This window comes from Ascaphus truei, chromosome 3 (assembly GCF_040206685.1).
Source record: "Ascaphus truei isolate aAscTru1 chromosome 3, aAscTru1.hap1, whole genome shotgun sequence".
NCBI classification, from domain to species: domain Eukaryota; kingdom Metazoa; phylum Chordata; class Amphibia; order Anura; family Ascaphidae; genus Ascaphus; species Ascaphus truei.
In genome coordinates this window covers 333,493,252-333,517,225 of record NC_134485.1, presented here as the reverse complement: position 1 = coordinate 333,517,225, position 23,974 = coordinate 333,493,252, and the positions used below count along the sequence as shown (strand labels likewise).

The 23,974-nt window shown below is 43.5% G+C and overlaps 1 protein-coding gene across 2 annotated transcripts in view; it reads left to right on the top strand.

Moving 5' to 3' along the window:
* The window catches only part of ARHGAP9 (Rho GTPase activating protein 9), a 142,520-nt gene that overhangs the window by 9,330 nt on the left and 109,216 nt on the right, over positions 1-23,974 (top strand). For both annotated transcript variants that reach the window (XM_075591530.1, XM_075591529.1), the window contains exon 3: positions 2,339-2,583. In XM_075591530.1, the coding sequence (XP_075447645.1) occupies positions 2,339-2,583 (245 nt within the window). The remainder of the gene's footprint in view (positions 1-2,338; positions 2,584-23,974) is intronic.

Genomic DNA, 23,974 nt, shown 5'->3' with positions numbered 1-23,974 from the left:
GTTTCTGGGACTCAGCCCTGTATCCGGACGCGGAGAAGGGGACTCACTGTTACCTGAACAGTACCCAGCCACGGAGACTACATTTATTATAGATGCAAGTCTTTGAGTTTTTACTTATTTGTTTAATAAATTACCTTTTAATCCTTCCTGTTGCCTGGTTGTCATCTTCCCTGGCTTTCACTGCAAGACACCATCAGTTCTGGGACTACAGATACTATCTACAGTGGATTTCCTGCTGCAAGCACTTGCCCTCATTGCCTTCACTCACACTAGCCCATGTGAGTGTATTCATTTATTTATTTTCCAGTGGCACCACAGTGTGTTCCACTTCCCTTCTCTTCACTCACCCTGGACCTCTACTAACTCGTGTAATGTTAGTAACTTGTTCCCTGAGCATGTCCTGCTCTATGGTATCCGAAGTGGCTCATGCAGTTTTCGGAAAAATTCCCCATTGAAGTACAGTAAATGGGGGAATTTCGTCCAAAAATGGCTCGATCGTCCGCTTCGCACAATATAGAATAAGCCCCTTAATAAATCACTTCCTTATGTCTACTGAATGGAATATCCTATTTTAAAAATAAAAAACTGCATTAGAAAGGGAAAGATTATATCTGTAGGTAAAGAATAAAATGCAACAAATGGTGATCAGCAAGGACTGCTGCTTTAATAAATAGCTTGCATGTATGTATGTATGTATGTATGTATGTATGTATGTATGTATGTATGTACACACACACGTTTTAAGTTATGGTGAGTGAAAAAGGCAACAAGAAACCTCCACCATATTGCATATAGCAAATAAAAAGATCACTTGTGAGCACATTCACATGTCTTAGGCAGATCTGCAACCCTGTCTGTCACCATTATCCCCAGCATACAGTGCTTCCAATGCAGCAAGGGATTCTGGGAAATGACATGCAAATGTGCACACAATGTGTCACCTTTTGTCTGAAAAACCATTGTTACATGGAGCCCATATAATCTAATGCTCGCTGTTAACACAGCTTTAAAGTACAGCATTGGTATATATATATGTGTGTGTGTGTGCTTAAGGCTATGTCTATGCATACTGCGCTATATGTATGCACACACAGCTGTCTCTTACACATACAAATACTCTATGTAATTCCATCCCTATATACCATCAGGGACCACATAGTATCTACACACACTTTTAGTAATGCTACAGTCTCTTACATTTCCACACCTACCCACACCATTTATATACACTCCCACTCCAAACACACACACCTTTTTGTAAAGCGCTGTATACACTGTGGGCTCTTTACAAATTTATATTCACACACACACACACACACACACACACACACACACACACACACACACACACACACACACACACACACACACACACACACACACACACACACACACACTCTTACATCACTAACATTCAGGGACTATTTAACACCTCAAGTCATAAATTGCATATTACACAGGGGGGGTGTTAGGTTTGAGTCACAGATAACATTCTTATATGCACAGTTTAAGTTTAACTTTGCTTGCTTCATTCAATGTAACATCGCCGGAAGAGGAGATCAGAGATCTCGAAAGCTCGAACAAATTAAAGCATTTCGTTAGCGATAGAACAGTATCGTCTATTCATTACCTATATCTATATGCAACAGGGACTTATTCCTGTTAAATAAACGTGCCTCTAATCCAGCAGTGTGCTGGTTAATTGCATACCAGCAATTAACCAACTTCACATGGCTGATTAGAGCTCTCTCAGAAATAGCCTGTTCTGAAACAGGAAGGAGGATTCCTTAGTCTCACAATTGGGGCTGACCCAGGAAGGACAGATGTCTTGAGCTGCAAAGAGACTACAGGCTGACGGCAAGACAAAGGGGAGAAAACCTATACCTGGACAGACATTGCCTTAGCACACAAGGGTGCTGACCCAGGAGAGCAGAGAAGCCTTCCCCTACAGCTACAAGAAACAGATAAGGCTTTCTTATGGGACTGCTGTATATCTGTATAAATGTATATATATATTTGGGGCTGGTAATTAGCTTAGCTAACCACCCAGTTAGAGAGCGCTGGACTACATGTGTAGAGTAGAGTAGGTTTTCTTTTGCTTTGTTAAAGGGACAGGCGCAATAAAGCTTAATTTTAGTTTCACTTTAAACGGTCTCCATTGCGTACCTCTGAACATGTCTCTTACACTATATATCTATGTACCAATGGGGGAAGGGACAGACTTGGAGATCCCTTCTGTTTCTCTGTTGCAGTGATAAAGCGTGGGGGTACAAGATTTATGTTGGACCATACTGTAGGTCATTCGTGTTTCCTTTATTGATCTTTCTCTATTTCACAGGAACAAAATTGTTTCATAGGTCCCTGGATAACCTTTTAAGCACCGATCCCTCTATAATGGACCATCAGTCCTGCCATAACCTTTACTCTGAAGCTTCTCCGCGAATGGAGTCTCAGATGCAGACAACCTATACTACTAGAAAGAATAGGAAATTTGGCAGCTTCTCTCTCAGCTCTTCTTGGCACGGACAGTTTCCTAAAGCCGACAAGCAGACGTCCAAGATCCAGAAAAGTGCGTCTGATAAGGTGAGTTGTGTGACTAAATTGGCAAAATGCATAATGAGCATAATTTTTCATCTTCATTGAAATGAATATTAAAATATAGAAATAATTGTAAATAATATAGAAATAATTATGGAAGAAAAAAGTACAGAGTGCACCAGAGATCAGTAGGAGGTAAATTGGAAATGCATAAGTAGGTGTAGAAATGATCGCCAGGGGTAGGGTCCCAAAGAGTTAGTTGTTTGTGTCTTCCACAGTGTTATATGTGCTGGAGTTTTTCCTGTGTGCATTAAAGGTCAGATACTTCCTATAGGGTCTCTCGTAAAGTGTGTACATCCACTGGGTCCTGGATTGCTATACAACCGGATGCTCTGTAACACGATGTTGTGCAACGTAACCGTTATGCATTTCGCACTACTGTGCTTCATCAGGGGAACACGTTTACAACTAGTGCCCATTTTTAAATACGTCTTCAGGCCAATGAAATACGTCTAATCTGTGGCCATATTTACAATTAAAAAATAAATAAAGGGGATTCAATCCCTAAATGAACACAAATGGAGGGAGATGTTATACCATGCACATTAATGAATAAATATAATATTTTAACATTGAAATAATATACAAAAAGGGGAAAAACATTTTAATTGTTGGTTGTTTAAAAAAATCTAATAATTGGTTCAAAATAACCAAACTGGATATAAATCATATAAATGTGCAATCAAATATTGATAATTATTAATAATTATGTGACAAAATACCCTTTTTGGCTGAAGGGTTCTTGTCTCGGAACCTTTAAATCCCACTGTCTTTTAGGGTAAAGCACAGTCACAGGACCATCCAGCTCTGGTTTAAGTGCTTTATTTTCTTGGTCACTCCAGTAGACAAAACCAAGACAAACAAAAGAATCAAAATAAATCCTAGCTCTATCTGAGCATTAACTAGACAGCAATTCTCTGGCTATCTTTGGGTGGCTTTCCCACTTGCCAAACAGTAAAACCCAGATATCACAAACCAAACCTGTTGCAGGCCAGTGCTTGTCTGTAGCATCCAGCTCTCTTAACTGGAATAAGGGGAGAGGGAAGAACTGATCAAGCCTGGCTTTCTTAAACTCTGTTAATCGAGGCCAGTCGATCTGCACCTGGCTTCATTTGCAAAACATTCCCTGTGCCTTTAACCCTTAGTAGGGATAGGTATAATTTGCAAATGCGGGGCCTACGTATCTCCCATTCACAACTTTACCACTCTTCCTCTCACAACTTGTAAAAAAATTTTAGGCATTTCCATTGGTTTACATTAGTTTATTGATTTTAATGTATCTTTAAATATATCAAGACTTTCCAGAGCACCTTATTAAGGCATGCGGTCCAAAAGAAGAAGTCAGAAGAGGGTGGTGTAGTTATCGCCTCTTATTAAATTTGATCTCATTGTAAAATGAGAAGAGCAAAAATGCACACAGTGCACCGGGGATTAATAAAGAATTACACAACGCTGTGCGTATTCCCACTAAATGTGCACAAATATAAAGCTACTAGCGGAGAGACCCGGCATTGCCCGGGGTGTGAATCCCTAATAATTGTTTTGTGGGGGTGGGGGGGGCGAATCTTGGGTGGGTGGGGGGGCGAATCTTGGGTGGGTGGGGGGGTGAATCTTGGGTGGGTTGGTTGGTTCTTTGGTGAATCGTGGGTGGGGTGAATTCTGGGGTGAATCTTGGGTGGGTGGGTGTGTGGGGGGGTGAATCTTGGGTGGGGGGTTGGCTATGAATCTTGGGTGGGGGGGGTGTGAATTTTGAGTGGGGGGGTGGTGAGGTGGGGGTGTGTGTTGTCCCCCCTCATCCCAGACAATTGGTTCCCCCCCCCTGTCCCCAGTGTTTGCCCCCCCCCGGCGGTGTTTCTCTCCCTCCCCCTTGTCCCCTGCGCATGTTTCCCCCCTCTCTCCACCCCTCCCTGGCGCTCCCCGAGGAGAAGCGGCGTGCACTCCTTCCACCCCCCCTCCCCGGTGCTCCTGGCGTCCCCGCTGAGGGGATAGAAAACGGGGCTTGCAGGTGGTGAGAGCTGTGGGTGAGGGGGAGGTGATGGGGGGGGGGGAGTCGGGAGGGAGGTGAGCTGCGGGTGAGAGAGTGTAAATAGCGGTGGCACCAGAGGGTGTACGGTAGGGATGAGGGTGGGTGGTGGTGGTGGCAGTTGTTTGTGGGGTGGGGGTGGCATCTGGGTGTCAGCAGTGGAGGGTTTGCGTGAGGGGGGGAGGAGGGATGACCGGACGGTGTATGGTGTGATGGTGGGTGAGTGCACTGGGTGGTGTTGGTGAAGGGGGGGAGGGCGGGAGCGGGGGGTTTAGTGTGCAGGGGGGGGAGAGCACGCGGCAGCGCACAGTACCTGAGGTGGTGTCTAGTCCGCAGGGGAGGTGAGAGCAGGCGGTGAGGCAGTGATTGTTCTGAGTGTGGCAGTTGGGTTTGTGAGGTCAGCGAACCACGCAGGCCAATGAGCGGTGTGCGGGGGCGGGACCGGGCCACGGACCAATCAGATTGGACAGAGGGTGAGTGACAGATCAACGGACCAATCAGATTGCCCATAAGCACAGCAAATATACAACGTTTTCAGCAAACAAACAAAGTTTTCATTTTTATAGATATAGATATAGATATAGCCAAACTATGGTGCTGAAGTCCCCATAAAAAGAGACAACAAACTATATGTATAAAAAGTGTAGCACAAAATGTATTAATACATAAAATAATCACACTAACAAGTAATGTGTCTAAGGGTTACCACTAGCATGGCACACCTCTAAGATAACACAAATAATATCTATAGTGAGTACAAACAACCAGCTAAAAAGTAACTCAATTGTAAAGCAACACAAAACATAGCATAACAAACAAACCACAATGAGGGATGCACAGATACTGACCGAGAGACTCTAAGTGGAGCTGCTGTGATGGGTGCTGATGTAGCAGTCCAGACTGCACAAATTGTGTGATCATCTACTATTTTGCTTTGGGTTAAGGAAAAACATTTTTAGGGAGAAAGTAACAAAGATACATTTTCAGTGAGGTATGAGGGAGCCTCGCTCACGAATAGAGTTGGCCAATATGACGGGGCAACCCTTAGCTTCACATGCATGGGGTCGACTCAGAGGAATAATAGCATTGTAGTTAAAGCCCAGGCCATTCACTGGGAGTCACAAGATGGTAACCATATGAAATATAATGCAGCATTTGAAAAGAAATGATTTGGGCCTTAGCCAGAATATCCCTCATCATCTCTAACAGGGTTACAGGGATAATAGATAAGGGAAGATAGGGTTAATCGCAGTAATCACATTTCAGTACTGCAAATGGAAAACCTGCCCTGTCTACTTCCGAGCTGCTCTCACTATATGAACCGTTTGTCCGTGCCAATAACTTCAGAGCAGATATTATAATGTAACGGCAGTGTGCAACTCCCAGAGAAATGTGAATAAATCCCCTAAAGCAGCTTGTAAAAGTAGATGGCAGATTACATTTGAAGCCTTCATTTTAAAATGGCAGCGATTAATAACAATTTTCAGAAAAATCATTGGTCTGAGACAATTCCTTCAGCAGGTGCATTAGAGATATGAAATAATGAAATTCACAAATTTACAGAGAAAATGCATTTCTCCCAGAAATATCACCATTTGAAGCTTTATGCACTAAAGCAGGAGTGGCCAACTTCAGACCTCAGGGGCCACCAACAGGTCAGGTTCATAATGACTGAGCCACTGATTTAGTCACATGTGCTGAAGCAGGGATATCCTGAAAACCTGACCTGTTGGTGGCCCTTGAGGACTGGAGTTTGCCACTCCTGCACTAAACGGAGCAAACCAGGTTGCCATGCATAGCCATGCAAATAGTCATGCTAAGAGCTGCACCCCACGGCACCAAACGTGCATGATAATGGCACATATACTGGTGTATGTATATATATATATATATATATATATATATATATATATATATATATATATATATATGTGTGTGTGTATGTGTGTATGTGTGTATATATATATATATATATACTAGCTGAGAGACCCGGCGTTGCCCGGGATGTAAATGCGTAATAGGTAGTATTATTTATAACTCGTGGAACAATAGGTGAGTATTTGTTGTAAAGGTTTCGGGGGGGGGGGAGAAAGGGGAGCGGGGGGGGAGAAAGGGGAGCGGGGGGGGGAGAAAGGGGAGCGGGGGGGGGAGAAAGGGGAGCGGGGGGGGGAAGAAAGGGGAGCGGGGGGGGGGGGAGAAAGGGGAGCGGGGGGGGGAGAAAGGGGAGCGGGGGGGGGAGAAAGGGGAGCGGGGGGGGGGAGAAAGGGGAGCGGGGGGGGGAGAAAGGGGAGCGGGGGGGGGGGAGAAAGGGGAGCGGGGGGGGAAGAAAGGGGAGCGGGGGGGGAAGAAAGGGGAGCGGGGGGGGGAGAAAGGGGAGCGGGGGTAGAAAGGGGAGCGGGGGGGAGAAAGGGGAGCGGGGGGGGGAGAAAGGGGAGCGGGGGGGGAGAAAGGGGAGCGGGGGAGGGTAGAAAGGGGAGCGGGGGGGGAGAAAGGGGAGCGGGGGGGGGAGAAAGGGGAGCGGGGGGGGGAGAAAGGGGAGCGGGGGGGGGGAGAAAGGGGAGCGGGGGGGGGAGAAAGGGGAGCGGGGGGGTAGAAAGGGGAGCGGGGGGGAGAAAGGGGAGCGGGGGGGGAGAAAGGGGAGCGGGGGGGAGAAAGGGGAGCGGGGGAGGGGAGAAAGGGGAGCGGGGGAGGGTAGAAAGGGGAGCGGGGGGGAGGGAGAAAGGGGAGCGGGGGGGTAGAAAGGGGAGCGGGGGGGAGAAACGGGGGGAGAAAGGGGAGCGAGGGGGGGAGAAAGGGGAGCGGGGGGGGGAGAAAGGGGAGCGGGGGGGGGGGGAGAAAGGGGAGCGGGGGGGGGGGGGGAGAAAGGGGAGCGGGGGGGGGGGAGAAAGGGGAGCGGGGGGGGGAGAAAGGGGAGCGGGGGGGGGAGAAAGGGGAGCGGGGGGGGGGAGAAAGGGGAGCGGGGGGGGGGGGAGAAAGGGGAGCGGGGGGGGGAGAAAGGGGAGCGGGGGGGGAGAAAGGGGAGCGGGGGGGAGAAAGGGGAGCGGGGGGGAGAAAGGGGAGCCGGGGGGGAGAAAGGGGAGCGGGGGGGGGGAAAAGGGGAGCGGGGGGGGGAAAGGGGAGTGGGGGGGGTGGAGAGCAGTGGGCATATGTATTGTCATAATTTATGTATGGGCATTTCCCCCCCCCCTCCTCCGTGCGTCCGTCCCCCTTCTGGTTCGGCTGGTGGCCCCCCCCCGTTCCCCGTGACTCCCCCCCCCGTTCCCCGTGACTCCCCCCCCCGTTCCCCGTGACTCCCCCCCCCCGTTCCCCGTGACTCCCCCCCCCCCCCGTTCCCTGTGACTCGCGCTCCCCCCCCCTCCCCCCGGCGCCCGCTTGGTCCCCCGATGTGCCGTCCTGCTGAGTGAGGCGTGCAGGAGGCTGCAGGAAGCGCCCTGTGTGGGCCTAAGACTCGCGCTCCCCCCCCCCCCGGCGCCCGCTCGATGTGGCGTCTGGCTGAGCGGCGGTAGGAAGCGCACTGTGTGTGTGGGCCTGAGGCTGAGGCGGGACGCGCAGTGGGCCTGAGGCTGAGGCGGCATGCGCAGTGGGCCTGAGGCTGAGGCGGGACGCGCAGTGGGCCAGAGGCTGAGGCGGGACGCACAGTGACTTACCTGAGCGGGTGGTAGCGCCGGGGAGGTAAGGGAGCGGCTGGGGTAGGAGGGCCGCGCTTCCCGTCCGGAGCCAGTGCAGGACGGCGCACGTGAGGGGGGGGGGGGGAGGGGGGGCGGACAAAGGGTGTGTGTGTGTGTGTATAGAGCTGCTGTGTTTTGTGTGTGTGTGTATAGAGCTGCTGTGTTGTGTGTGTGTGTGTATAGAGCTGCTGTGTTGTGTGTGTGTGTGTGTGTGTGTGTGTATAGAGCTGCTGTGTTGTGTGTGTGTGTGTAGAGCTGCTGTGTTGTGTGTGTGTGTGTGTGTGTGTGTATAGAGCTGCTGTGTTGTGTGTGTGTAGAGCTGCTGTGTTGTGTGTGTGTGTGTGTGTGTATAGAGCTGCTGTGGTGTGTGTGTGTATAGAGCTGCTGTGGTGTGTGTGTGTGTGTGTGTGTGTGTGTGTGTGTGTGTGTGTGTGTGTGTGTGTGTGTGTGTGTGTGTGTGTGTGTGTGTGTGTGTGTGTGTGTGTGTGTGTGTGTGTGTGTGTGTGTGTGTGCCGTCACTCCGCCTCAGGCCAATGAGAGGTGTGCGGGGGCGGGCGACCCAAGGGACCAATGAGATTTCCCCTAGGGACACCGGACAGGCAGGCAGGCAGGCAAACATACAGTGCTTTCACTAATATAGTATAAGATATATATGTGTGTGTGTATACATATTTATATATATATAAATGTGGTGGCACCTAATTCATGATTTTTCTGTTTCACATCTAGCCAGGTGCTATTCAGTGTTGAGTAAGTAAGGCCAATTTAACATACCAAAAATATATGGCATTTTATTTTAAGTTTATCCGAACTACCCCTAGAATTAACATTTCATACAGCAATGAACTTTGACCTTGACCAAATACTATGAATGGAACTAAATTAGAAAAGGTGAACCCAGTTGCGGTTACTCCGCCTCCCTGCTGGATGGTAATTGATACTAATTTAAAAAACTTTATTAACAAAATTATTAAAATAAATGGTGTTAAAATCAAAAATCGGCGCAGATCTGACTAAATGCCAGCACTATAGTAAATGCTGGAGTCTAAGTAATTTAAGAGGACTGTGGACTAAGAGCAGGTCAACAGTCGTCAGGTAAACATACAAAAGATTGATTAAAAAAAGTCGCTAATATGCTAAATAGGGAAGGAACTATTTACCAAATACTATTGTAACCCTTGTTCCCCCCCCCAGATACAGATGCTATATCTAAGGTGTGTGAGGGCTGGTTACATGTGCTTGAGTGGTGCATACCTGCGTGGAACAGGAGGGCCTGAGCTTCCCGCGATGTTGTTGGGGAGACAGGACCAGGCTTCTGGGGTAGTTGCCTCATTCTCTTAGTGGTGGTGCAGTGCCTCCATCCTCTATACCTTCCCAGGGTATGGGGTATGACCCGTATAGAAGAAGTGACCCCTGGTCCCAGGGTGGATGCTCCAGAATCACACAACAGTCTTTTAGTAAAATCAGCAATGTCTCTCTTTATTGTAGCTAGATGATACACAGCAGCTTGCAGCATACAGCCGCAACAACAACAGCAGTAGCAGTAGCAGCACACACAGATCCAAAGGTGTACAGCCTTTCTCCTCTCCTCTCCTTTCCTCCAAGAGGTACTCCACAGGATGGTCTGTGAGGGTCCTCAATACCCCAGTGCCCACCTCAGAGGGTCCCCTCTGGGCGAGGGTAGATCCTCCCCATCACCCCCTCATCAGGGTGAGGGGCATTGGTTCCACCGGAGCTCTGCTCACTCGCTGACTATCATAGGCCAGAGTCCTCTTAGTATCTCTCCTGCTCCCAGGAGAGAGCTCGGCTCACTCCGCTCTCTTCCAACTCCCAGGACAGACTCGGATGGACTCCCAAGGAGACTCCCAAGTAGACTAACTGTCACTTACAGGAATGGGCTGCTAAATAGTCTCAGCCCCACCCCTCATGATGTCAGCAGGACCTCCCCTCTGTCTCATGCCTGCATCTATCACTCAGGGCAGGGCTTGAAGGGGGAAAACCCATGATTACTACTGGTGCCTGCCCTTAACAGGACTTACCTCAATAGGAGAAAGATATGTATAGCCTGTGCTGTTTACAGGGGGCTACACTATGAACACTGTTTTTTCCCCCTTTTGTTTCTACTCAAATCACACACATTTATTCGGACCAGTAAACATTTTAGCGCTTTTGTTCTATCCCTAAATATCTGGAAGTCACAAACATCTTCAGATATGTATGAAGAGCTGCATCATAAAAGTACAATGTCAGAGTCGTTGTACCGAGCATACAAAGGTTAATTGAAAGGTGGTATTAACAAATGGTACGTTTTTCAATAGAAATAGTGTATCTGGGATTGTTACTTCAATCCTTTAGTTCCTGGAATGTCCATGCGCCAGATGGACCTTCCAGCAACCCAACCATCTGATAGGAAATCTCGGTCTTCCGTTCCAGTCGGGTTCGATGCTCTCAGAGAAAGAGGCATACTGTACAATCCACCCTGTAAACCAGCAAGGATGTGATGACATCCACTAGATTTAACAGTGGTCATCAGCATGGTGGCACTTGTTGCATCCTGTGGACATCATTAGAACACTAAAAAAGTTAACATAAATTACACTTTCAATTAGATGCTACACACAATTATTGGATTACATGAACACTGTGGGCTCATTGGGATCAGTCAGGCTTTCTGTGCAGTCGTGCCAGATCAGAGCTATCGCACGTCACAGAATAAGGCTAGGTCCCCGCTGCAGTCGGTGGCGCGCGCCTCCCACCAGCTCCTTACCTTCTACCTGCCAGTCCCTAGTGCCTCCTAGCTCCCAGGCTCACTGTGACGCGTCAGCCAGCAGGGGCTGCAAGAGGATTGTGATCCCGTGTAGCGACGCGTCACGTAGTGCGCCAGGGAGCCAATCAGGAACATGTTTATTTGATTACTATGGCTGCTGGTAGCTATTAAACATGGGGGGGGGTTGAGGGGAGGGAATGATGCAGGCGGACGCAAGACGCAAGGCGGACGCACCGGCGTGTGCAGCGGGGCTTTAGCCTTAGGCCGTGTTTATAGTGACGGCAATGCTACCGTTGTCGCCACTGGCGAAAGTTGCACTTAGGTTTGGAGTGACGTCACTGGTGACAGGCCAATGATGTCACAAAGGGGGCAAGCAGAGTGCAGTAGGCGCTCTGTGATTGGTGTAGAGACAGTCACATGTGGCGACTGTCTCTCCCAAAATCTAATTTCAATGGCTTAAAAATTTTTTGTAGCTCCATCGCTCTTACTATAAGCGCATGCAACGGATTCAATGTATTTGTTTTGGTGCGACGTCGCATCGCCGGGCACTATAAGCGCAGCCTTAGGCTCAATATGCATCAGCATTTGTGTTTCTATTAAGCGTACTTAGGCCTAAACAATATTAGTGCCTGTTAAATGTCCTTAAATTCGCTTTTTCTGTAGATTTACATCAGTATAACAGAATTCAGCATTCTTGTCGTTTGCACACAAAAACAAAAACGTTTATTTTGAAAATAATTACTTACATACAAAAATAGTAAGAATGACGATGATGTTTCAAATAGATTGATATTCTTAAGAATAGTTGCCCATAGTAACCTTCTTTCTCCTCTTCATGATATCATCACTCTGGCCTGGTCTTTCTTCATCTGGCCTATCTTCTCTCCATCCTTCCTTCCTAAACTCACTAAGCTCACTGCTGTATTTATCCATAAAGACCCACCCAGTCAGCCATTTTAACCTTTAAGATGTTATATCCCAACATGGTATTTACCTACATTACTGATGTCATATGAACTACTTCTGAACATATAAGTAGTTTCAAACTTACTGAATTGAAAAGTCTTATGCAGCATTTTTCCCAGTTAGGACTTGCAGCTGTTCAACAACTTGAGGCCACGAATTGACCTTTTGGGTCAATTCTGTCTGTCAGAATAGATCTGACCTTTCACTTAGAATACTGCACATGTAACAATAACTGAATATACAATCAGATAATATATAGATATGAAGGAAAGTCCAGACTATTATACTGTATACTTTAACATTCTGCCTTTGATAACAGATTCATTCATTACAATATAATTATTGCTAATTGGATTTCTTACAGCCCCCCTAAATTAGATTGTAATAGAATCTTTCAAACAACCATACATATCACATTCAAAACTTATCAAACAGAATGTCAGAATACAGCATACCTCTGAATTACTCTGCCTTCACAATACATATTACCAAGAGTTGAAAAACAATACATCATAAAACAATGTACAATGATGAAGATAAATGAAACACTTATTTCCCAATATTGATACATTATAACAGATTTCTTTAAAAACTTTTGCCCATCAAGCCTTTAATTACCCATCATGTTCTGTCTCTTTTAGTTTACCTTCTTCATGTTGAAAAACAATTTCTACTTTTAATTGTTTTTGTGACATCTGAAGTAAACCTTCATCTTTTTAAAGTTCTTCAGTCCATTTCTCCCAAGAGTACTCAAACTCTTTTATTTGAGCTATATTAAATTGTAATGGAACCATATTTACATCTCTCAAGAATGTGTAAATATATTCCTTCTGGTTTCCTCCAATACAATTTAATTCTTCAATCATTAAAGGTTTTTACTGTTTCAATACAAAGTAAGCATGAATGATAAATAATCTTGATCTGGTGTAGTAAACAAAGTATTTTAGAATAAAAATGTAAACAAGCGTAAAAAATCTATCCGTTAAGTCTTGCTATAATTGTGTAAAAAATAAAAATCTGGATATTGGAGACTATTAAATAATAACTGAATATTACTACCACTATTTCTAGTACTGTTATAGGAAATAAAACTTTATTTTCCCAATATGGACTTTTAAAGAAAAAATAATAATACTTGTACATACTATATATCACACCCATAAATCTGTATAATTTAGAACCAATAAAACTTCTTCTAGCAAACTTTGTTGTACTCCTAGAGATGTAATTCCCCCTCGTACTTTTTTGAGTATTGATTATTTCTTTCAATAGTCCCAGTAGTAATAAATATAATAAAAATAGTCATTTTGTTCTTTTTCCTAAAAAATGAAAAAATATTCAGTCCCATCGGTGATGACTCTTGTTGATTTTCCTCATTCTTCTTGATTCCGATCATCCAATCGTATTCTTTATTCATCACATAATTACATATGACCTGTAAAAATACAGCAGTATCATTATATTGGTAAATATATTTAACCTTAGTCCATCTGGACCATACACTTACAGTACTGTCTACATGTTACATACATAAATCACAAACATAACCTTTAATTGTAATGTTAATTATATCATTAGACCCTTCTCAATTTGTTTACCAAAGAACTTTTTCATTAAAAAAATGATCATAATTGTCATCTACTTCACTTCCCCCCCTTTTAAAATTTTGGAAATATAGAAGACCTATTTTAATTCCTAAATTTTAAATCTAATTATACCAACTGATTATGGATGATACTTTAAATCTTTATTTAATCCCTAAAATTTCACATGTAAACTTTCATCACTAAACCTGTGAAATGAGAACCCCTATCTGACTCAAGAATGCGTGGAAAACCCCATCTGGAAAAAACATGATTCCAAAAAACTCGTGCTGTAGTAATTGCAACATTTTGCTTGACCAGAATGCTCTCAACCCATTTTGAAAAGACAGCTCCCGTAATCCAAGCATGTTTTAACCCATTCTTCCCTGAGGGTAAGGAACCATTGTGATCAATTTGCCATGTGGACCATGGGCCATCTGCTGGTGCAATACATTGGAAAGGTGATTTTTGTCTTTTGGGCCTAGGATTTCCTTTTAAACTTTCCAAAAGTGTCTCTTGTCCTACGTGACCCAAACTTTCATGATTTATGGCCTTTTCTTTATGGACACGAGAAGGCTTTAAATCAACCCGGGAAATAGCAATGGACGTATCCTTTGCCTGTTTCTCTGTAAAGGAAAGGAGCTGCATATCTTTGTGTCTGACTGTCGCTGTGACACTAGTCTCTGTAAGCACTACATTCTGTTCTGTTAAAACCTCTTCCTTAGCCAAGGAATCAACTATTGCATTTCCTTCAGTGAGAAAATCCTGTCCTGTTTTTTGTGTTATTTGGAAATCTTTCTTAAGTGTTGGAATGATATCTGCAACTGAACCCATTGCTTCTTCTGGCAATCTGTACTGACATTGAGATGGAACATCCTGTCCCTTCATATTAAAAATCTCATCTTTAAATCTGCCACAATCATTTTTTTCCTGTGCCCACAATTTTGGAAAAATTTGCACAATCTGCTTGAGACAAAAATTATCACTGATTTCACGTAATTGAAACTCACTAGTGACCATTTCAATTGGACAAACACTTCTCTCGTTACCATATTCAGAAGTATTAATTAACACAGGCTTTCTGCCTTTAGAATCTTTCCAAATTGCCTTATTGCCTAAATCCACAATATTACAAAGAGGTGTTCCTGGCAACATTGGTAACTTTTCTTTTGTTACACTTAACTGTGCCTTGGTATCTATTAAAAACTCTGTATCAAACCCCCCTAAGGTTCCTTCTTTATCCAAAGTTACTGGAGTTAATACTTCAAGAGGACGTGGTATCCGATAGTCTAGTCAGGATGAATTAACTCTTTCGTCTATGTGAGTTATGTTACAAACCTGTTTGTGTGTGAGATCATTAGTGTCTGTGTGCTGAACAAATACATTCTCTTTCCGCAAACTTTTTTGTAGATCTAAGAATTTGTCACAGTTTCTTCTATAATGCCCTATTTCTCCGCAATGAAAACATTTTAAACTTTGCAGCCGCAAAGGCTTGTCTGTTCTGCAGTTGTCACTCCTGTCACTCTGACTGTTCCAAGAGCTTTTACCCCTCTGAGTGTCATAAAAGGCATTTCTATCATTAACAACTTCTGAGATTTTAAGTCTGGGATTATTCTGCAAAAGCTGACGTCTAATATTATCAATAAAAAGAGCAGCAACGTCTAATGATTCTTTCTCAGAAGCAATTGCTAATGTTACTGGATCTAAAAATGTAATTTTTTTTACAAATGCTCTAATCATTTTCTCTTCAGACTCTTGATCAGAAAACAGTAATTTGTATGCAGTCTGGAATTTTAACATAAACTCAAAAGTATCCTCTGTAATTTTGGGTTTAAGATCTTCCAAAATATCAACGGTAATGGCATGTCCGGTGGAAATGTAAATTAATTGATTAAGCCTGTCTATGCAAGACCCTTGTATAAAATCACCATTCTCATCCTCTTGAGGCATGCTGACAGGCATTTTTAACCTTCGACTCATGTGAGTTGGTAACCACAGTTTGTAAATCTTATTTCTTTGTTCCTCAGTCAAATTAAATCGATCTGTATAAGATTCAAAAATGTCTGCATTATGAAATGCATCCAGGTGATTTTTATAATCAGGTATATCTTTTAATACCTTCATTAAATGATCGTGAATCTTTAAATTCAGTGTGGCTGCTTTGTCATGGAACTTTTTCCTTGTCAGTTCTGTGCTGCTAATGTCAGTCATATCTACGTCTGCACTAGAACTAGGAATAAAAGACGCCCCTTGAGTATCTTTTTTCTTTTTGTCTTTACCAGCAGCGCATGCAAATTTGATATTGGATGTTTCAATTTGTTTTTCTAACTCATGTATGCGTTTATGTAAAATGTTACAATTTGAACATTGATCAGTTTTTACAACTTCAATTTTATGCGAATTCTCATCATTGAAAACCATCAAATTAAACACTTTGATCATTTTCATGACATTTCTTAATTTTTTCTTATCTTTATGCATAGTTAGTATTTTCTTATCTATTCTCTCGTTTTCTATTTGCACCTGATTCCACAGAGAATTCCATAATTCAGTGTCAGTAGATGTATGAGGTAACACATTTAACATCATATTACTGTCATTTGCATATGAATTAATAAATTCCATTACTTACGTTTTGTTAAGTATTTTCTTTCACCGAAAACTTGTGCTGCAAAAACTCGAATTGTTCCCCCACAAACGTCGCAACGTTTCTTTGAAGAAATTCCACGCTATTCCATTCAGCGCATACAAATGCACCAGACAATGCTCCCTGCACGTCCCGCAAATGTACCTTCTTCCTTGGGAAACTTGACCAGACAAAGGCAACCCCCGAACAGTCCGTCTCCCTCTAGGAGATTCGTGAAACGTGGTTCTCTGTCTCTGATCTGTTAATCAACTGTAGTCAAATCTACCAAAAACTTGACACTTCTTTTTTTTCCTTTGGTTCGTTTCAATTTTTTCTCAAATCTTGGATCCAGGATGTATCGACCACACCCCCTCTAATCCAAATGTGACGAAAAAACTGAATGAAGGCTGGCTCGCCAATGTTAAATGTCCTTAAATTCGCTTTTTCTGTAGATTTACATCAGTATAACAGAATTCAGCATTCTTGTCGTTTGCACACAAAAACAAAAACGTTTATTTTGAAAATAATTACTTACATACAAAAATAGTAAGAATGACGATGATGTTTCAAATAGATTGATATTCTTAAGAATAGTTGCCCATAGTAACCTTCTTTCTCCTCTTCATGATATCATCACTCTGGCCTGGTCTTTCTTCATCTGGCCTATCTTCTCTCCATCCTTCCTTCCTAAACTCACTAAGCTCACTGCTGTATTTATCCATAAAGACCCACCCAGTCAGCCATTTTAACCTTTAAGATGTTATATCCCAACATGGTATTTACCTACATTACTGATGTCATATGAACTACTTCTGAACATATAAGTAGTTTCAAACTTACTGAATTGAAAAGTCTTATGCAGCATTTTTCCCAGTTAGGACTTGCAGCTGTTCAACAACTTGAGGCCACGAATTGACCTTTTGGGTCAATTCTGTCTGTCAGAATAGATCTGACCTTTCACTTAGAATACTGCACATGTAACAATAACTGAATATACAATCAGATAATACATAGATATGAAGGAAAGTCCAGACTATTATACTGTATACTTTAACATTCTGCCTTTGATAACAGATTCATTCATTACAATATAATTATTGCTAAATTGGATTTCTTACAGTGCCCTTAATTTCCTCAGGCTAAACAAACATCGCTTCTATCTTCTGATCTCTATTAAACATGTAATTCTCGGATACTATTTAGTCCTCTGTATGCTGTATAGGTTGTATCGGTCTATACCTACTGTATTTAATGTATAACTTGCTGTTACTAGTCTATTTAGTCAATGTACACATCTTTGTACGATAATCATAGCTCAAGCAAAGTTTATAGTAATGATAAGGTCTTCTTTCACAATTTTCTCATTTTTATTAATGGGGCATGTTAAAGACAGAGGGGGCTATGCACTAAGCTCCGTTAAGTTACTTTTAGAGCGCAAAGTGCTCTTCGAACGTGATTTTTTGCTCAACCCGATGCACTAAGCAACGCAAACAGGCACTTTGCGATCTAAAAATCACTTTTTTCAGGAATTTTTTCTAAGTCCAACTTTGCTCGTTCGCAACCCTGTTTGCGTGAAAGTCTGCCCTTAAGCGGGATGCACTAAGCAACACAACATTAGCGTACGCGAAAGTTGCGTTGATCAGAACACATCAGGTCAGAGTAGATGCAAAGAAATCTGGACTTAGAAAAAATTCTTGCTTTTTATTTTTGCATGCGCAAAACCCATACAGCAGGCCGGTGGGTGTCCCCGGCTGACCCCGCGGGGGTCCCCGAGGGAGCCCGGGGGTCGCGCGGGTGTCCCCGGCTGACCTCGCGGGTGTCCGGGGGTCCCCAGCTCACCAAGCGGGGGTCCCCGCGGGAGTCCAGGGGTCCCCGTGGGAGTCCCGGGGTACCCCCGGGCCTGCAGTACCAATGTTGCACCTCCAAAAATAATAAACAATAAGTATAACTAAATACACCACCCTAACACATACAATACAGTATTGGCAAAATTACTATTATCCAAATATGGATAATAATGCATTTGGCCATTTTAAATACATATAACATTCAATAAATTCAGTAAAAACATATTACACTTACCTTTTACAGGCACCCACGATGAATGCCGTCTTCATCCTCATCTTCATTCTGCCCATGCCCCTCCGGTGCTGCAAAACATGCACAACAATTACAATAGCCAATGTAATGTCCCCTAACCCCTTAATCACCATAGCGGTTTACAGTCATTAAGGAGTTAACCCATCCGAACCCACCACTCGGGAGGCCTACATACCCTCCCCCACTAACCCCCCACCCCGTGAGGCCTAACCACCCTCACCCACTACCCACAAGGGAGGCCTACCCACATACCCTTGGGGCCAATACCCCCTCCCCCCCAGTACCCACAATAAAAACAACACACTGCCCCACAATAAACATCATTCTATTTATTAAATACATAACCCACCCCCTGTGCCCCCCCCATAAATACATGATTTATCCTTTTACATACAGGGTTCATACCCCAGCCCCACGCGAGTCCCTGGCGGGTCACCTGACAGACCTACAGGGTACCAGAAACTTGTTTCACACAGGTTCTGGAGGCCTGTTGGTGGGTCCCGCCAAGCGCCATGGCCCCCAGGTGGTCTCCGCAAGGCACCGTGGGCCACAATTGGGTCCCCACGGTAGGCCCGCGGATGTCTGGGAGCCCCGGTTCAGACCCACAGGTGTCTGCGGGGCCTCGGGTGGTTCTCACGGGGGTCTGGGGACTCACGAGTGCTCACTATGGGTCCACGGTGCCCCCACGGATGTTGGACCAACGGTTCTTCCCCGCACACTACGGGTCTGCGGTGCCCCCACAGATGTGAGGCCACCGGTTCTTCCCCGCAGGTGTCACCCGTGGAACCACCAGCCTGATACCCGTGAGATACCCGAGGATACCGCAGGTGGTCTCCAGAGGTCTCACGCAGAACCAAGGAACCAACCCTGAATGTAAAATAAATAAACCGGACCTATACATTCAATACATACATCCCCCTCTCCCCCCCAACACCTACAGTACAATAATGTGCCAAATAACTATTATCCAGATATGGATAATAGATTATTTGCCCATTATTAAACACATAAAACATGCATAAATCAAAACATGCATTTTTAATCTTAAAATCACCACATTGCATGTTAAAATAAATCCAGCAGCCATTGTAAATATATATAAAAAAAAAAACTGCAGCTACACAAATGTCTATGAAATGTCACACAATTGCATTGAGTGTGTACATGATGCAATTAATCTGTGCATCATGTAACACTATGCAAAATATATGTAACAATAAAATACAATATGAACAATGTCCCCTAACCAGCAATGCCATCATGAAAATCAATTATAACCTAAGCAACATCAATACAATTAGCATCAATCAATTAATCCATTTCCTCAAACAATTACAATACAATACAAATCAATTATACAATTCCCTATTCAATTCCTAAAGCCCAACCATTGCCAAAACAATTCTAATTTAAAGTAACCACCATCATTCTAATCTAAGTACCATAAAGAAGCCATTACAATTAACCTGTAACTAAATACAAATTACATTATTCACAACAATTACAAAATAAAGCTGATAAATAAATTAGCCATACATGAAAAGAACATAAACATTAGCAAAACAATCAATTATTATCCCTGTATGTCTAGCCATATAGATAGATATACATTAAATACAGGGGCAATAATACAGCATAAAAACCAATGCATTTCCATACAAAAGTCACATAGAATACACCCATTCAGTGTCCGTGAATGTATTATATACATATATACATTAACGGGCATTAAATGGGAGTGAAAAAATAAAAGATATGAATGAAAAATCATAAAAACCTGTAAAAGTAAAAATAATAAACTTTTCTTTTGTTTACTCACCATTAGATGCCCACTCATCGAAATCCAGGCGACCCGGAAGCACAGCAACCAATCCACAGGTAAGCCATAAAATAAAAAACCATTACAAATCCACGTCTGTGTCTTTTTCTTCTATTTGTAATCCTTCCCGTCTGTCTTGGGGTCTTCTTTTCTTCTTTGGGGTCTTTTGGGGTCTTCTCCGCCTTCTTCCGTCTTCTTACGCCACGCCCTTCTTCTCTTCTAAGGAGGGGAGATGTTCCCTCCTCGGCGACTAGCTTCAAAATGAGGCGACATAGGCTTTTATAGGCCTATGACGTCACATTTTGCTCAAATGTTTCCCACGGTCCTGATTGGGCCGTGAAAAACATGTGATTTGGCCGAACAAAAAAAAATGATGACGTCATTTAAAGGCAATGAAAGCACAGCCAATCAGAATGGCTGTGCTTCAATTGCCTTTAAGATGACGTCATGAAAAGAAACATGGCCGGCCTCACATGGTACGGTAGCCAATCAGAGCGTGGGAAATACATCCCAACTATGATTGGCTCTAGTACCATGTGAAAGGCTTTCAAAGACGTCACATCCATTCTCCCCCAAGCCTCTGTCACATGGTCTACTAGAGCCAATCAGAGATGGGATGGAGTTCCCACGCTCTGATTGGCTACCGTACCATGTGAGACCGGCCATGTTTCTTTTCATGACGTCATCTTAAAGGCAATTGAAGCACAGCCATTCTGATTGGCTGTGCTTTCATTACCTTTAAATGACGTCATCATTTTTTTTTTGCTTGGCCAAATCACATGTTTTTCACGGCCCAATCAGGACCGTGGGAAACATTTGAGCAAAATGTGACGTCATAGGCCTATAAAGCCTATGTCGCCTCATTTTGAAGCTAGTCGCCGAGGAGGGAACATCTCCCCTCCTAAGAAGAGAAGAAGGGCGTGGCGTAAGAAGACGGAAGAAGACGTAAGAAGCCGGAAGAAGACCCCAGAAGACCCCAAAGAAGAAAGAAGACACAGACGTGGATTTGTTATGGTTTTTTATTTTATGGCTTACCTGTGGATTGGTTCCTGTGCTTCCGGGTCGCTTGGATTTCGGAGAGTGGGCATCTAATGGTGAGTAAACAAAAGAAAAGTTTATTATTTTTACTTTTACAGGTTTTTATGATTTTTGATTAATGTCTTTTATTTTTTCAGTCTCATTTAATGCCTGTGAATGTATCTATGTATATAATACATTCACGGATACTGAATGGGTGTATTGTATGTGAATTTTGTATGTAAATGCTTTGTATTTTATGCTCTATTATTGCCCCTGTATGTTATGTTTATCTATCTGTATGGATAGACATACAGGGATAATAATTGATTGTTTGGCTCATGTTTAGGTTCTTTTCATGTATGGATAATGTATTTAGCATCTTTATTTTGTAATTGTTGTGAATAATGTTATTTGTATTTAGGTAATGGCTTCTTTATGGTAGTTACATTAGAATGATGGTGGTTACGTTAAATTAAATTGTTTTGGCAATGGTTTGGCTTTAGCAATTGAATAGGGAATTGTATAATTCATTTGTATTGTATTTTAATTGTTTGAGGAAATGGATTAATTGATTGATGCTAATTGTATTGATGTTGGTTAGTTTCTAATTGATTTTCAGGATGGCATTGGTGGTTAGGGGACATTGTTCATAGTGTATTTTATTGTTACATATATTTTGCATAGTGTTACATGATGCACAGATTAATTGCATCATGTACACACTCAATGCAATTGTGTGACATTTCATATACATTTGTGGAGCTGCTGATCTGTTGGCTTATATTTGCAATAGATGCTGGATTTATTGTAACATGCAATGTGGTGATTTTAAGATTAAAAAATCATGTTTTTATTTATGCATGTTTTATGTGTTTCATAATGGGCAAATAATATATTATCCATATCCTGATAATAGTTATTTTGCACATTATTGTACTGTATGTGTTGGGGGGGGGGGGGTGTATTGGCCCCAAGGGTATGTGGGTAGGCCTCCCTTGTGGGTAATGGGTGAGGGTGGTTAGGCCTCACAGGGTGGGGGGTTAGTGTGGGAGGGTATGTAGGCCTCCCGAGTGGTGGGTGAGGGTGGGTTAACCCCTTAATGACTGTAGCGGTTAATAACCGCTATGGTGATTAAGGGGTTAGGGGACATTACATTGGCTATTGTGATTGTTGTGCATGTTTTGCAGCACCGGAGGGGCATGGGCAGAATGAAGATGAGGATGAAGATGGCCTTCATCGTGGGTGCCTGTAAAACGTAAGTTAAAATATTTTTACTGTATTTATTGTCATTTATATGTATTTAAAATGGGCAAATGCATTATTATCCATATGTGGATAATAGTAATTTTGCCCATTACAGTGTGTTAGGGGGCGGGGGGGATGTGTGTTGTTTATTGGGGGCAATTGTCCCCAATAAACATGCTAATGTGCCTTAACCCCTTCATTGCCTTAGCGGCTATCCGCTAAGATAATGAAGCTGCATTAATGTATTTTTATTAATAGTGTGCGGGAGCAGGGGGTCGCCTGAGCTGAACCGCATTGATTTCTGCCTCAGAGACCCCCTGCTTCCCGAGTTACAGGCCCCGGTTTGGGGCATCGGTGCCAGTGCGGACGCCATCTTTATAGAGCCCACGTCGCGTCTTGGACGCTATAAAGATGGCGGCGGCACTGGCACCCGATGCCCTATACCGGGGCCTGTAACACGGGAAGCAGGGGGTCTCTGAGGCAGAAATCAATGCGGTTCAGCTCAGGGGACCCCCTGCTCCTGCACACTATTATTAAAAATACATTAGTGCTGCTTCATTACCATAGCAGATAGCCGCTACGGTAATGAATTATTGTTTATTGTTATGTGTGTTTTAATACTAGTGTAGATGTGCAGGGGGTCTCCTGAGCGGAACCGCATTGGTTTGAGGTCCGAGGACCCCCTACTTCAGGAGATATAGACCCCTTTATGGGGTGCCGGTATCCCCTGCAGAATGTAAATAACCCGGTCACGTGACGCGGGAGCTTTAAACTGCAGGGGATACCGGCACCCCATAACGGGGCCTATATCTCCTGAAGTAGGGGGTCCTCGGACCTGAAACCAATGCGGTTCAGCTCGGGAGACCCCCTGCTCATGTACACTATTATTAAAATGTTTTTATTTGGTGTACGATCGCCTGTAACAGTCTTGCATGGAGATAGCAAATCTCCATGCAAATGTTACATGCGGCTTTTTTTTCTATCAGCTAGAGAACTGAAAGGTTCAGAACGCTAGCAGGGGGGGAAAAAGCAAACCGTACGCTGTGGCTGTTCTGAGCTATTTTGAGCAGGTACGTTAAAAAATGGCCTCAAGGCCTTAGTGCATCGCGTCCCCGGCTTCACTTTTTAACGAACCTGCTTTTTGGCCAAATCAGAACTCAAAGCCATTGAACTTAGTGCATAGCCCCCAGAGTATCAGATCCAGCAACTTGGGATACCTCGAACAGGGGTCTAAGACAATGTCAGGTAATAAAAATGGGTGATATGACACAAAATCTGGTCAAGATGTAGTAATCATTAAAAAATGGAGTCAAGTACACCACCAAGTGAAGGAATTAAATGAGTTGCAAAAAAGGTAATTTTAATGACTTAAAGAAGTACAATTTTGGGCACCACTCCTTAGAAAAGACATTATGGAACTAGAGAGAGTGCAGAGAAGAGCTGCCAAATTAATAAAGGGGATGGACAATCTAACTTATGAGGAGAGGCTAGCTAAATTAGATTTATTTACGTTAGAAAAGAGGCGTCTAAGAGGGGATATGATAACTATATACAAATAT